Raw genomic sequence first — 16053 nt, forward strand, 5'->3', positions numbered from 1 at the left:
CATAGCCAGCTATAATTGTGATTGTTTTTTGGTCACTGAAACATGATCTAACTGTATGTTTAGGAAAATGTCATAAGAGACATGCCCTACCAAACACCTATGGGAGGGCCATAATCAAAAATGTCTGTTTTCCTATAATTGATGTACAAAACGCCATTTGAGGTTTTTGTAACATGTTAAGGCTGAGACTTGCAGCAGAAAGGTCCTCTCTACCCTTGGATTTCTTGTTTCAAGATCCTTTCCCGGTGGTCAAAAGACATGCAACAGGCATCACTTGGACACTCATCTCACATCACTTGGCTCATTCTTTGGCATGCAGCTTGTTTGCATGAATATCCTGGAAGGTACATAGGGTGAGAGAGTCAAAGCAAGCGATTTTGGAATTGGTCACATTCTCACCGTGACTAGCAGCAGCCTTTATGCATATTACATTTGTGGCTTACCCAGTTAAGACATCTTATTACATTTTGTACAACAGATACAGTCAGAGAAAGCAGATTTTAATTATGCTCACCATACAACACATACGTTCTGGAGAGATCATTACACTAGAAAAATCAGTGTGTGTGTGTCTGTCTGTCTGTGTGTCTCTCTCTCTCTCTCTCTCTCTCTCTCTCTCAAAAAGTGGGCATTGCATTTATACAGTAGGGAGAAAAACGAAAGATGTCACTTTTGTATGGTAGGTTTAGAGCTTTTATTGAATAAAATTTTTTTTCCCTTAAATTTCGTTGACAGGGGTCCAAATCCCAGCAAATTACTGCAACAACTATTGGTACTTCAGCCAGAACAGCAACTAAATGTATACAAAATCCTGAAATCTCATCTAATTGAAAAAGGGATCCTTCAGCCATCACTGAGAGGATAGTTGGACTGAATGGTGCACTACAAAAAAAGCCCAAAAACCTACCAGAAAAGCACTGAAAAAAACAAGTTACAACTTTGCATAGTAATAGTGGTTGAACAAGAAGTAGATAGTAGTTTTGAAGACATAAATGTTTCTTTCCTGAAACTACTGTGAACATTTAATAAGACACATATAAAATTTAAGTTTGCTTGTAAAATAACTGTTTATTTAACGTGTATTTTAGTTTCTGAAGTTGATGGTGTGAGCTCTCCTTCGGTATCCAGCCTGACAGGTTAAATAGTTTTTAAAATAACTATTCCTTTTCAGCAGTTTTATATCACAATAACTAAACTGAGGAAATGTTAAGATTGTACTAGCACTGTGCAATTTTTAAAGCAACTTTTAATGTATCATCAGTACAGTTGTTGCTTTTAATGCAAGTTTTATAGTACTATATATCTTAGCAATAATTCCGTCATATTTCGTCTCAAATGGTTATTGAAGAATAACCAAACTGCAGTAAAGAGATGCTGTTTTATCTACTGTGCAACTGATTACATCACTTGCCAGAAAACAGTCTGCCTTGAGAGTTGCTCAGAAAATTGAGGCTGGAATTTAGAATCAAATATATCAGGGTTACTGCTGGATTTGTACCATTACTGTTTTACTGCAAATGACTAAGGTTAGCAAAGTTTCTAGTTAATGGCTTTGAAAAAAATTCTCTAATGAAATCAGTGGGTCATTGCAAGATAAAGTCACCTTTACTGTTGAGGTGCCCTGGCAGTAGTCTCCTCTTCTGGAAGAATCCTTCTGGATTACAAAACCACATTCATGCAGCCAGAGCTAGAGTGGAGATTAACCAACAGATAGGGTTCTCCAGTCCAGCAAATGGACATCAACAATCCTAGATTCACATCCCAATGATTGGTCACTCTCTGATATGAGCTCATTCTAGCCTTATTCCTTGTGCCTCAGGTTTTTTTCATCTGTAAAATGGTGATATTTCCCTCCTTTATAAAGCACTTCGAGACTCTTGGATGAAAAGTGCACTATAAGTGCTTGCTTACTTAATATTTTTATTATTATTATTCCCCTGAAAGCAGTCACTGTTATCTGACTGACCACATGCCCAAAGTTCCAGGTGGAGATGGTGAATGGTTCTTCTGCCATCTGTTATCAACAGTTGAGTAACTCTAGCTTCTCAAGTAAGTTTGGGTAACAATGTAAGGATTCAGCTGAGAAATATATATACTTTATAGACAGCTGCTCTTTCAGTAGACTTAATTAAGTATGTATGTGTGAAAACAGTTGACACTGTAAAATGGTTAAAGTTAGCTATTTTCTAATTCCATTTTAGATAATATTCTTTTTATCATGTAATAAAATCTTAGTGGAAATGAAAATAATGTTTTTTTTTTTAAACAAATGGAAATTATTTTGTTCTCATAATGTACAAAAGCACATGAATGCCAAAAAGTTTCTTTTGGTGTACTAGAGACTCTAACTTGATAAAATTTAATTCCCCCAATCCTAATGTAAATAGGCTTCTGCACTCTGAGTGCACTCTGACTGTATTATTTTGTGAGGGGTTAAAGATGAAAATAGCTTGGTGCTACTTGAAAAAACAATGTAGAAAGCAGATAGAGATGTTAACAAGCTTTATGCTTGTAGAATTCAAATTTTTTGTTTACATTAGAATAGAATCTGAGACCACTGTATATTCTGTTTCAGGATTATATACTAATTGCATTTAGGCCAGGGTAATCTGTATATAATCTGTAAATAGTAAAATAGTCTTATATACTGTTATAAAAGAGAGATGTTTGTTCTAATTCCAAAATAAAGTTTCCAATCAGTGGTAATGTAAACACTAAATAGCTGAGGGAACAAGTTAGTATTACATTTTTATATTCTACTGTAAAAGTACGGTACTTCTGTCAAAAAAAAAATCTTATAGAGCAAGAAATCAGCTTTAAAATTATAATGCTAGCAAATTGTCTTCCAGTAGTGATTAGCTGTGCTTCCTGACTCCCAATTTAATGTTTGTTTTTAATAAATAATAATAATAATAATAATACTGAAACTAAGCACATATAGGACTCTTTAACTTGAAAACACAACACAACCTGAAGGTTAACAGATAGCACAGCCAAAATTATGAGCTATGGAAAGATGCTAGTAAGCAGTTCTAAAAAATATTGAAAGGAGGTAGCGTTTGTTGAAGCAGGAAAGGGTGAAGAAAAATCATCTATAAACACTGAAATAAGGCTTTAGTTAGGTAACGATATTTTGGTAGATTCTTCCAATAAGACACACAGCCTTACTAGAGTTGGGTGTAAATTTATCCTTTAGGTATGAGATTATATTTAATTTTAACATAAATAAAATGTTTGAACTCCTTTTAGTGTAATTTTTATATGATGTAATTAAGTTGAATATATTGTAGCATTGAGTACGGTGAATCATTTGAAGTTGATGGATCTTTATTTTCATTGTAAAAAGGACAAAGTTACAACAAAAAATCATTTTCAGAAGCATTAATGGTTAACCACTTACTCTATTGTTGTAAATTTGTTATCGCTTACTCTGGTAGGCCCTGATGTAAGTCTTTGCAGGATTAGGTCCTTAATTTTTCATTTGTGAAATGCCAGAAATATTTCCTCTCACTGTTCAATGCTCCCCCCCGCCTACCCTCACGTTTCTTATGTATTAGTTCCATAAATATAGTCATACAGCTTGAATTGAAAAGTCTAAATTTTACACCAATGATTTCTTGTCATTTTGCAGTTCTGTTGGGCAAGGCCGTTGTAATTATCTTGTTCAGAAAAACAAATATAGAAACAATGTATATACTGTAAATGGTATTATCATATTATGTGTGTTTTAATTGTTTCAATCTTTTATTAAAGCTACGATTGGGAAAATAAAGCTGGGACAGAAATCTTCTATGATCTGACCTTTGTCATTTTTTTTTTTTTCTCTATAGCAAACACATTGTGGGCTGATGATCTCTTAAAAATGCACCTGTCTGTTGTTAAAAGTAGGGCTGTCAATTAATGCCTGCAATTAACTGAAAACAAAATTAACGCGTTAATTGCATACCTCTGGGTGGGGAGGGAGGCATCAGCTGTGGAGGGACTTGACAGTGTCCGGTCACGCATAGTAACCCAAGCCGCCACCAGAGGGCGGGAAGAGAAGAGCAAAGGAAGAAGGAAGTGGCTCCCATCGCAGCTCCAGCAGAGAGGTAGGGATCCTGACCCTGCCGTGCTCCATTCCCCTCGGCTGACCCCTCACTCTGGGGACTGACCACCCCCGCGCCGTGCCCCATTGCCCCGAGCTGGCCCCTTGCTCCGGGGACTGACTGCCCGCCCCACACACACACACACTAAGTCCCTGGCCAGCACCTTGCTCGTGAGGGACATAAAGTATGCTAAGAGTGGGATGATTTCTTGCTGATGGTAATCTTGTGATCCTGAGCAATAATTTATACAATTAAGAAAAAGTGGTGTAAGAATGTAATATGCAGTGTAACTTCCACACTTGAAAATAAAATGTTTCTGATATAGTCTTGCCGATGATAAATGGTCCTACAGTGCTGTTGCAGCCATTCATGGCTGATGAAAATGATAGACAATGCACTTTTTTACTGCAAGAACAAATAACTGCAGTGCAAATATGTTTCCCTTTTGGGCTCTACAGCACTGTAATGAGACATTTGGAGGAAGTTTCTGTTGGCACTTGATGAGAACATCCTTTGTGCTCTGCTTCCAGTGTTCCTGATTCTCCCCACTTCTAACAATCTCTACTCTCAGAATTGGCACTGCCAGCTGGTCACAAAGTCTCTCTGAACTGCTCAGCTATAATGCAAAAACAAGTGTGGCCCAAACAAATACCAAGTGCTGCTGCTATGCACTGGGAGGGAGGAATATGCTCCTGGCTGAACTTTGCAGTGAAAAGCCCATATCTCCCTTTTCTCCTAGTCTATGTAAAGAGAGAAGGAACAATTGTATGCAGTGTTGTAGCCATGTTGGTCCCAGGATGAGAGGCACAAGATGGGTGAGGTAATATCTTTTATTGGACCAACTTCTGTTGGTGAGAGAGACAAGTTTCAAGCTACACAGAGCTCTTCTTCAGGTCTGGGAGAGGTACTCAGTCCTCTGGAGTCTGTTTTACCTCAGCCAGCCTGTTGCTCTGTAGCCCATCTAACCCAGTCAGGCTGCTGACATGACAACTGCGTTCTTTGAAGGCTGCATTCTTTCAGTGAGTTGCAAAGTCTGTCCAAATTAAGCAGCGCTTTCTATTCTGATGGTCATCACATGGGGAAAAACAGCTTCTTTGGCTTCTGTAATTGGATGAAATAACGTATGTATCTGTCTAACTTGTGTTCAGGCTAATTAACCTGGTCCCTTGAATTTTTTTTTTTTTTTGGTGGCGGGGCCAGGGAGGGCATTCTTATAGTGGCAACTACTTCCTGGCCAGTGAGGATGGAAGCATCTGTTGAAGTGGTTAAGACTGGCCTGCCATGTGGTCTTCCTCACATACGCTCAAGCACTACCAGCTGAACAGTCTATCTTCACAGGACATCTCTTGCTTGCAGGGCACTACAGGATGCATATTAAGGTAAGCCTTCACCTATGGCATTATTTGCTGCAACTGCCACTTCTCCCTACTGTTTTTTCACAGTATAGGAGAAAAGGGATGTATATGACAAGTGCAGAATTACTTACCAGTAATTCTTTGTTATAGTCTTCCTTCCTACACCTTGCTTCTCTTCTGAGGGTGGGAGCCACTGTCTTGGCCTCCCTCTGCTTTGGAAATAGTCAACTGAAAAGGGAAGGGAATGACTGGGCCTCATATAGGGAGAGTATTCTCAAATTTTTTGCCTCCTTGCTTTCAACAAAGAGGGAATCCAGGATGCCAGTTGTCCCTACTGTCTTCCGGTGGAATGGGAGAAGACAGAGGGAACTACCACTGAGTCATTTTTCAGTGTATGGAGGAGTAATGATTTGGGCTGTAATTTATTAGACACAAAATGTATTTTTAAAAGAAAAAAAGTAAAGTGGATTTCTGCAACAATGTAGCAAGATGAAGGGATTCAAAATTGTGTTTGGTCAGGCACTTGCTGTACCTTATGAAATTGGGTATGTAAGTAACTTCTCTTGTGTGAGTAACAAGGAATGTGTTTTCCCAAATAGGGTTTGCCCTTGAGCCAACTGTCTGACTCACTACTGAACACGTGGAAGTTGTGTGCATTCTTCGTGATTGACCAGAGGAGTTACTTTCAAAAATACTGGTTTAGTAACAAGTTAGCTTGCTGGCAGTAGCATATTTTGTGTGCGTTTCTTAGGTGAAATAGGGTGATATTTGCCAGTTAATTGAATTAGGATTAAACAAAACCTTGTGATGGACAAATCTTTTGTCCAGCTTTTACTGTAATCTGCTAAAATTTGGGTTTTTTAAATAACTTCACCCACATCTATCTTTTCTATGTAAAATTGATACTAGATAGCCTCAAGCCTCTCAGTTTAATCTCCCTCCTGTATCAAATGTGTCCTCCTTTCTGACTGTGAACTTTGTTGCAATTTCAGATGAGACCCATGGATGCTGCATTGCTAATCTTATGTGTTAAGTGTATAGCTAGCAAACCAGTGCACATTGTTTTTTTCATTTTTATAGATGTTAACACTCCACAAACATAAACTTAAAAAAATGTTCCAATAGCTGCTGGAGCTTGACTGACTTTGGTTTTGACTGGATTCTAAAAACCTTCAATCTCAAGTTAAGACAGGATTAAGCAGTTCTTCAGAAAAGGACCTAGGGGTTACAGTGGACGAGAAGCTGGATATGAGTCAACAGTGTGCCCTTGTTGCCAAGAAGGCTAACGGCATTTTGGGCTGTATGAGTAGGAGCAGGACCATGGCCAGCAGATTGAGGGATGTGATCATTCCCCTCTATTCGGCACTGGTGAGGCCTCATCTGGAGTACCACAAGGATGTGGAAAGAGTCCGGTGGAGGGCAACAAAATTGATTAGGGAGCTGGGATGATTTAGTTGAGGATTGGTCCTGCTTTCAGCAGGGGGTGGCACTAGATGACCTCCTGAGGTCCCTTCCAACCTTGATATTCTATGATTCTAAAAGGAATTTTTAAAGGTGCACCAACTTGAAAGGTAGTCAGTTCAAGTTAAAAAAATTTTAGATTAACATTCATCTTTGAGTCCCCATGAGAACTCATGGTTTTATAATCATATTTTCTTTAATTGCACTCAGACAGGGGCAACTGACTATATAGAAAAAGTTGGGTGAGAGAATACATTTTATTGGACCAGCTTCTGTTGGTGAGAGAAACAAGCTTACACAGACCTCTTCCTCAAGTTCAGGAATAATGTCAAGTTTACATTGTCTCCATAAAACTCATGAGGCCCCTTGCCAGGTGATTTGGCTGTGGAATGTGAGTGGCAGAAGGAGGTAGTGATGAAATAAATTCAGCCTGGCCAGACCCAAAGATGTTCATGTGTGTGAATGACGACTTGGAAGTACTTCCAAAATTTGACCAGTTTAATATATAAACAGAATCCCTGGCAAAGTATTATTAAAAATTGCTTATGCCGCTAACACCATTCACCAAGGGCAAAAGAAGGACTTCTGTCTGAAGGCCAGTCTGTTCTCTCCTGAGGGCACTTAATGGAGAAGGGAGTGTGTATCTAGATTTTTGCAGCAACCTCATGGGTGGGAATTTGCAAAGCTGCCAACACCTTCATGAAACACTGGAAGCCTATGTGCTGGCCCAGAAATATTTTTTGAGCAAGCAGAGTGGGGATACTTAAACTTCCTACAAAAATTTTCTTCTTCATAATCCTCCCTACGTCTGTTCATTGGCAGCTGCTTCCCAGAGGTCCAGAATTGTTGGAGATGCTGGGCTGCAGAATGGAACATTTCTACTGGTAACTTCCACAGTTCTACCCATCCTAAGTGGCTCATGAGTCAAAGGTCAGATATTTGAAGTGGGATTGTTACCATCTATCTTAGTCTAATGTACAAAGTTTTCTATAAAATATTTGTTGTTCATGATACGCAAGTTTTATAGGTTTGGAATAACTTCTCTGGTGGCAAGCAGGAGCAGAGGGGCTGTGGCCAAAACTCTGATACATTTCCAAAGCTGCAGCTCAAGGAGGGGCCAGAAGTGGGGGAGATACCATTACCAGTAAGACAATTTCTATTTCTCTCCCAGATCAATCACTCACTGTACCAGTTCTGGCATCAGTGCATGTGTGTTGAAGTCAGCCAGCTATCTGGCAATATTGGAACACTTAATCCTGCAAGCACGTTTTAAGGGATAGCATGTGACTAATAGAAAGGAAAAACAAAAACTTATGTTTCACCAACCTTGATTTTGTCTTTACAAATGAGCTCAAACTGTTACTGGCAGGGGAAATTCCCGATGTTAATTTGTAAGATTGCTGAAATTCTAAGGCAAGGTTGAATTTTGCTTGGGGAAGGAGGTTATGCTTCATTCCTTAAGGAATATCCAATTTTAACTTAGGAAAAACTGAGAAGGGAATGACTACATTAGGGTGAGATACTTGTGTTCCCATCACGGCCAATCCTTATGATACTTGTAAAACAAAATACAAGGGTTTTCTGTTCTAATGTTTGTGAATTACAGTACTCACATTTGGGGAAAAAAAAACAAATAGGACTGGTACTCCTAATATATGGTCAGTTATTACTACCTAAAGTAAGTATTCAACTGCAACCATTGCTTCCTCATTCAAATTCTTTCAAGATAAATGCAAAACAAACAGCCTATTGGTGGTAAATAGCAGGTATTTATTTGAAATGAAAAAAATACATAAGTACCTGAACTATTGCATTTAATCATGTATTGTAATTGTGTTACTCTACCTTTTTGCATTGGAGACAAATATACAATGAACATTCAGATATCACAGATTGCACACTAGATAGTAATTCTTCAGGCCTTTTACATCACCACCAAAAAAAACAGATATTGGATTCTGCAATATAGTACAAAATTCCACACTCCAGTCTTAGCCAGTTATCTTCAATTTACTCCTGTTGCTGTACAAATAAGTTGCCATTTACTAGGGCTTACAAGTTAATAATAGGACAAAAAAAATATACATTGCACTGACACAAAAAGTCAGCTGTGTTAATAGTCATGCAACAAGTAACCAAACTTGCTGAAATTAAAAATACTTTCTAAAAACAGTTTTAACTGCATAAATATTTTGTACACAGTTCATTTACTGAAACAAAAGGAATCTTTAAATGATACAAAGCAAAAATAATTTTCTACCAATTTTATACATAAGAAAGTGCAAAATAACTTATCTAAAGTGTTTTGCTATTGAATGTGGGCTGGAGGCAGCCAAACTCATCTTCATAAGCATGACATTACAGTTGCACACTACATACAAGTGTTAGAATACATGAATTAATAAGTATACTACAAGGCCCAAGAAGACATGTGAGGTACGCACAGAGAATAGAGACTGCTAATGTTAGTGTACTTCTGTGTTTTTGCTCCAACAAATTTTTATAGGGACAATAAAGCTGTTTGGAGAAACCAAAGTAGATTTGTGCATTAGAAGCTAAAAAGAAAAGACTGCCCCCAATTGAACAAACCAGTTGCCCACAGCACCAGTTGCCAGAGGAACCATGATGTTGGTACTCCACCTCCTAAATGCAAGAAGTTGTTTCGGAAGAGTTTTCTATACAGTGCAGGAGAGGAATTAAGCCTGAGGAGTGGGTTTTATTGGTTTACTAAGTGTAAATTAGGATTAATACTACAGGATGCAGTGGGGGAGGGGAGAGGAGGGTAAATGACCTTGCTTTTTAGTGCAGTGCCAACTGTAAAAAGTGTAGAATAACACTGGTACAATGCATCTATGGTTGAACACAGTTAATGGTTTCAGTGGAAGTCCTGCAGTCTTAACCCAGCATTAGTTCTATATGCAGATTTTATTTTAGTGGTATTTAGTTTACTTCAATCACCATTTCTGTGAGAAAAGCCCTGTGTTGGCTGTAAAAATTAATTTGGTTATGAGGTCTCAGCCCATACAAAAACAAGTTAAAAACCAGGGGAAAAGATTTCAATGGACTCAAGTGCATTTAAAGGTTTTAAAGCAGACAACATACAGGTTATTAACCCATAACCTGGATTATAGCATCATAGAAGTATTAATACAGAAATGTAAGCTCTATGTACTAAAACCTTTTTTTCCCCTTAAATTTGTCAAGCTGGGCATGCAAGGCATCTACGGGCTCAACTGATCTAACTAAACCTGCATTTACTCAATAGTGTGGAAGAGCTCTAAAAAAAAGCCTTTTTGTTCTGTTGGGGACCTACTATACATTCCAAAAAGGAATTTTATTTAATTGTTACAGTCCATCACATCCTTAACAAATATGTATCAAAATACCTATTTAACTTTCAGTGCATAAATGTGTTCCAGGGTAAATAGTAAAATAACACAAATCAACAAAAGCCAGGTGCTTCAGTTACCACTTGACTATCTTTTGGGAAATCTCATACCATCATAGAGGTTCTAATATTTTCAATGGTGCAATTTAAAGTTTGTGTTTGCTTTAGCTATATATATTGTGGGCCAGATTATACTGTCACTCCCACATAAATGAAGGTAATTTTATATTGCTCATGGCATATCCACTGATGCAAGTGTGGCCCGTTTCTTAGGTCATATTCTCACCATTATTTAAAAGTATTCTCTGTTTGTGAATATACCGAAATCTAGACCAGTTTTGTCACCCATTTACAAAATATATACATATACTTTAAAAAAAAAACCCAGAAAGTATGACTGTGGGCCTGTCTTCTGCAACTGTTCTCACTATGGATGCCAGTGTCGGTCTCATGTGGTGCAAAATAAGTTACTGATTAAAAACACTGTAATTAAATTAATGGAAAACTATCAATCATTGTCTTGTCACTGAATGGTGAAGACTTAAACACAGTTTTGATGTTGTTATCCAGTTATGTTCAGCAGAACAAAGGTGCCAAAGAGAAACATACTAAATTTTATGCAAGAGAAGTTAATTTTGAATTACATGCAAGCCAATTTCTATTTAAGCTGGTTCTTGCATTGCATGAATCAACTGCTAACTATAATAAGTACTTAACAAAACAGCAGCTGTAACATATGTATAAAAGAGGCCTTATTAAATATGAACAATGAGGTGGTAAATAGGTAGGTATAAAATGCAACTACAGAGTGTATAACTTAGTTCCTAGTTATTTTACAATTAGAATAAAATATTGCAAGTCCTATTCCCCCAAAAAGTTTTCCTTTAAAAAAATCCATGTCATTTCTATGAGTAGCCTTGTTTAAATTAGGATATTGTGGGCAACTGAAAGAACAAACATGCACAGACTGAATTTTAAACAAAAATACAAATAATGCCATTTGAGTTTTTTACACATTCATATTTAAGTTGATTGATAGATGAGATAAAGATGCCACACAAAGTACAGTGGTTAGGCTGAAGACCCATGTAACAGGCAGTTAAGTTCATATTTAGATAAAAAGGCCCTTATACCTATTTACACTATACACAGTTGCTTGCAAAGAAGGCAGATTTACAACTATCTTCTAAAAAGCCTCTCCCCACCCCCAAATAAGGATGTCTAGCTCCACAAGAACAGATGGTTAGTAAGTGAGGATTTTTCTCAATAGCCATGTTAATAGGGAGATTTGGGTACTGTATTTGTGACTACCAATCCTGTCTTTCTGGTGCTTGCTGCCCATTTGAATATTTATTTGTTAGCCTTATAATTTCAATCAACATAAATTAAATCAATGATCCCTTTTTTTTTCAGTGCTTAACACAGTACAAAGATAAGTGTAAACAGACAATATTCTAATCCCTTCCAAATTCACTGCACGATTCTGTAATTAATTCAGTGAGTTACTGTGGGGCTGAATTGGGATCTTGCAGAGTTTGGTCTTTAGTTTGTGTCAAAGCCTCATTAATTTCTAGGCCCCTCCTCAAAACCCCTCTCATGTTGTAGGTTGTAGTAACAGTTCTGACAGACTCTCACTGGTGATGAGATTTTCAAACGCTTGATTTCAGATTGAAATCGACTGCACCTGAAAGAGGAAAATAAAGACTGTAATAGTGTTCTTCCCCTAACCACCTCCTCTAATTTACAGTCCTAAAGTATCTTACAGTTAGTCACTGCCGGGACCAAAGACAAGCTGGGGTGGGGAAAGTAGCTTAAAAAATAGATTGTGATGGGAAATATAGCACCATTGCACTGGGAATAGAACAACTGGACTAGTCCTTATTAAAATTATTCTTGTAGTGGTTTTGTACAAATAGTCTTTGTGTAGATAGAAGCTGTGTCCATTTTCAGGGGTTGCATCAATTTGTGACTGTTTTAGAAACCTATTGTTAATCATATTCCAATACATGGCTTAAGTGCTGCATATATGGAGTTAATATAGTAATTCTAGTTGAAGAAAATAGTTTGTTTGCTAGTTCAATTTTTAATCAAGCTGCTGCTGCATTAATGATTTTAAAAAGATGGATGGGCCCTGTTTTTTCCAACTATTTCCATTAAATTGTGACAGTGGCAGAGTTTTAATTAAAAAAACCTACATTTTCACTTTTTAAAACTCTCCTGCTAGGATGCGTTGTACAATGAAAACTAATGACTGCTTACTTCTGACAGAAGAGTTGTCCACAGTTTCTGCAGTGGTGACGTCTTTCAGTGAGAGAAAATCGGACTGAACAGCCTGAACAGCTGTCTCCCCCCTCATCTTTCACCCAGTGGTCAGCTGCAGACCGGCCAGGTTGGTCACTCACAGACCAGCTGAACACTCTTCCTCGACCATCACCGACTAGAATCCTGCTGTGATCCCTGCAAGAACATGAATGGACATTTGAGCCACAACACACCAGGTTTGTTCACCATTACAGTCTCATCACCAGTTTTTGGCTGAATTGGGGATGATCAGACGGTCACGTGTGCTGTACATTTCAATGATTTGTTCATACCAAGTATTAAACTGAGACCAGAGATGGCAAACACAGGTTAGCTTGGTCTTAATGGGGAATACAACTGTGAGAGTGCATAACTACAATCTCTAGTAGTTAAAATTAATCAGGTTTTCAGCCATGTGCTTTTTATTCCAAGACTAGAATAAACCAGTTCTAAATGCTGCTCTTTTTTCAGATTTTCACTGTATCTTAGAGTAACAGAATGTAGCCTCTCCCCCCATCCATTTTGTTTGGGTTACTCACTTTGAGATGCCTAGTGCTGTGATCTCCGCTGGATGTGCGTTGTCTTTGCGATCAAATGCTGTGTGCATAGTTAGTTTGCTTCTGAATACTAACTGACGCTCCCATCTGTATCCTAGAAGTGGCCAGGAAAAAAGAACAGCTAAAGTCCTCTCGCTATTGCTTTGTCGTCACACACCAGATTGTATCCTATCCCCATGAGAGTATGTCAGTAGGAACAATCTTCCTGGAGGGGCCCCCCCAGGGCAGTGTGTCTCCCCTACATGTCTGTGTCTGACTGATACTTTAAGTGTCAACATTTTAAACTATTTCACTGCACATAAGGAAGGAGAGGAAGTATCCTATTATGAAGCTCTACACCATTGTTTCCCAAAGGGAGAGGGAGATATGCAAAGGTCTAGCCAAAGAAAGGACACTAACACAGAGGAGGTATGACTTAAAATACCCAGGTAGGCCTTTAGCACCACATGGCAGGGCTGCAAAGCCACAACTGATTTCACTTTTTCTGTAAGATGGACTGAAGTCTTCAAAAATTTGGGAAACACTTGCATGAAGAGCTGAAATAACATGCACCTTAATATACTACAAATGACACCCTTTACTGTCAATTTTTGGCTTATGACTAACCAACCAGAAAAGAAAATTAAGGGCTTCTGCCTGCAAAACTTTCATGCTTTACGTTACAGTGCCTAATGCAGCAGGAACAGAAGCATACAGCCTTAAGGCTCATTGTTTACAGCACAGAGTTACATAAGAGAGAGAAAACGTGATTCTCATTTCCTGTACCTGGTTTAAGTTTGCTGTAGTGCCGTACTTCTACATGGTTTGGGTGGTTAACCTGAGCATGGGGATGTACTTTAGTTTGCCCCTCAGAATAGTTCACAAAGATAAAGCCATCTTTCTCATCCAAGCTGAGCTGGTCTGACCAACGTCTTGAGTCATCGGAGCCGCTGTCTGCTGACCATGCCGCTGCCCTGGATGATGATGGTACAGGCCTGTGGCTGGTGCTGTTTGGTTGACTCTGGCTCTCCTGCGGTTTAGCGTCTTGACTGATACACTGATCATCTGCTTCAGAGTCACTGCTGTCCTCATCCTGGGCTTCCTGTCCTATTTTATATAGCACAAGAGAATAGAAAAAGTTAGCACAATACAAGTATTTATATCCCTTTCCTTTTAAAGTTGCAACATCTACAGAAGAACCTAGTGAGTGTAACTGGAGTCATTCCTGTAACAGACAGGTATATCATCAAAGCAGTGCAGGGTTTTAGCTATGTGTGACCCATATCAGTGGCTATCACACAGCTAATCGGTGTCCCACTGACTATTCACTCCATAAGACTACAAGATTACCTACATTCTGCTATATTCCTGGAAATACCACTCTCTAGAAATAATGGATCGGATTTTCAAAAATGCCAAATTGACTTCCAATGGTATTTCTGCTTCAAAAATCACTTAAGTGATTTTGAAAATTCCACTTATCTCTTTCCCTGGATTTCTACACCACAATCTAAAACTTAGTTATACTCTTCCAAATCTAATTCTCTTTCCATTCCAAACGGAGACTGCAGGGTTGCAAGCTGTGTCAGGGAAGACATTGCTCTTTCAGCATCATCCTTTGACTCTCTTTTTTGAGTCTCGTGTGTGTGATAGGGATTTATTTTCCCATCTTATCATTGTAGCATAAAAGCAGCAATCACTTACCAGAACATGCACCACTCTAACCCTTAATTTTACAGTTCTAAATCCTGTATTAAAAAAAATTCATTATTTTACATGTACATACCACATAATGTTTGATGGAAAAAGAAACAGGAGCAATAATTTCAGTAGTTTACAGCTGGCGTGATACAGAACTACAGATTTCAGCATGGTAGCCGACCTTTAATAGTCATTCTAAAGTTTTAAAATCCGTATTAAAAAACCCATGGCTAAGATCCCAGCTGCCTACTCTTATTTCAATGGGCTATGTTTGTAGCACTTTTTAATAATCACAGAAAATGCATGTGAATAAAGTCCTGGCAGGTGAAAAGTTCAGTTTAACAAACAACCCTGACAATTACTTTAAATTCAAATTTATTGAAATGTCTCAGAGTACTTACAGTTAGAGACATTAATTACATTTGATCTCACAAGACATCTTAATCTAACATTTGAATAAGGAGATGAAAAGATAGCCACCAAGAAAATGGCCATATTTAGTGTGCACTGAATTCTTTGCGAAAACAAGAATAGTATCTACTCCCAAGGACCCAAGTAATACTGTTAGCAGTGCAACGCTGCTTTCTTAAAAAAAAAAGTATGCTCTAGGAATAGGTTCTGGCTCAGGTATCTTATGATTAACTGTTTGTTATTGGGGTTTTTTAATACATCCACTGTTAACAGTGGAAACTGCACAAAGGGATCAGATAACAAGTTGGATTTTTTATATTAACTCATGTATGAAACATGAGTAACCATTGAAGTCAATGGAATTACACAGGCGTGAAAGGAGAATCAAGTCCTCTCTCTATTTATTAGTAGACACAAAGTGTGTGCTGTACCATGGTCTAAAATGTATCACCATTCCTGCATTTTACAGAGGTACTGAGAAAATTAAACAAAACAAAAGCAAAACACCTATTTGCGCTTCTGGACAATCCTCTTGCATTTCCAGGATCTCCACAGGCTCTGGAGCTGGTGTTTCCGGTACTTGCAAAAACTCCATCCGCCAGAACTTTGGGGTGGGAGGGGGAGACACAGGACGAGAAGCATAAGATAAAAATTTATATCTTCATAGGCTGCCTGTAAAATACTTTATTAACTAAGTCACAGGATAAGAGCAGAATATCCACATTGCCCATCACCATTTACAATATAAATCCACTTTTTAGGGGGTAGGTACCACATTGGGTTCTCACCTCTGGAAATCAAACCCAGATCACAAA

The 16053-nt window shown here is 38.2% G+C and overlaps 2 protein-coding genes across 4 annotated transcripts in view; one reads left to right on the top strand and one right to left on the bottom strand.

Annotated features, from left to right (window-relative positions):
* The window catches only part of CDS1 (CDP-diacylglycerol synthase 1), a 38204-nt gene extending 37093 nt beyond the window's left edge, over window positions 1–1111 (top strand). Inside the window, exon 13 of the mRNA XM_077814753.1 lies at window positions 736–1111. Coding sequence (XP_077670879.1) covers window positions 736–865 — 130 coding nt within the window. The 3' untranslated portion in view covers window positions 866–1111. The remainder of the gene's footprint in view (window positions 1–735) is intronic.
* A 7545-nt stretch (window positions 1112–8656) lies between these two features.
* Window positions 8657–16053, bottom strand: part of WDFY3 (WD repeat and FYVE domain containing 3) — a 229319-nt gene continuing 221922 nt past the window's right edge. For all 3 annotated transcript variants that reach the window (XM_077814992.1, XM_077814993.1, XM_077814991.1), the window contains 5 exons: window positions 15746–15842; window positions 13913–14233; window positions 13130–13241; window positions 12549–12746; window positions 8657–11973 (listed from right to left, as the gene is read on the bottom strand). In XM_077814992.1, coding sequence (XP_077671118.1) covers window positions 11853–11973; window positions 12549–12746; window positions 13130–13241; window positions 13913–14233; window positions 15746–15842 — 849 coding nt within the window. In that variant the 3' untranslated portion in view covers window positions 8657–11852. The remainder of the gene's footprint in view (window positions 11974–12548; window positions 12747–13129; window positions 13242–13912; window positions 14234–15745; window positions 15843–16053) is intronic.

This window comes from Eretmochelys imbricata, chromosome 4 (genome assembly GCF_965152235.1).
Source record: "Eretmochelys imbricata isolate rEreImb1 chromosome 4, rEreImb1.hap1, whole genome shotgun sequence".
NCBI lineage: Eukaryota > Metazoa > Chordata > Testudines > Cheloniidae > Eretmochelys > Eretmochelys imbricata.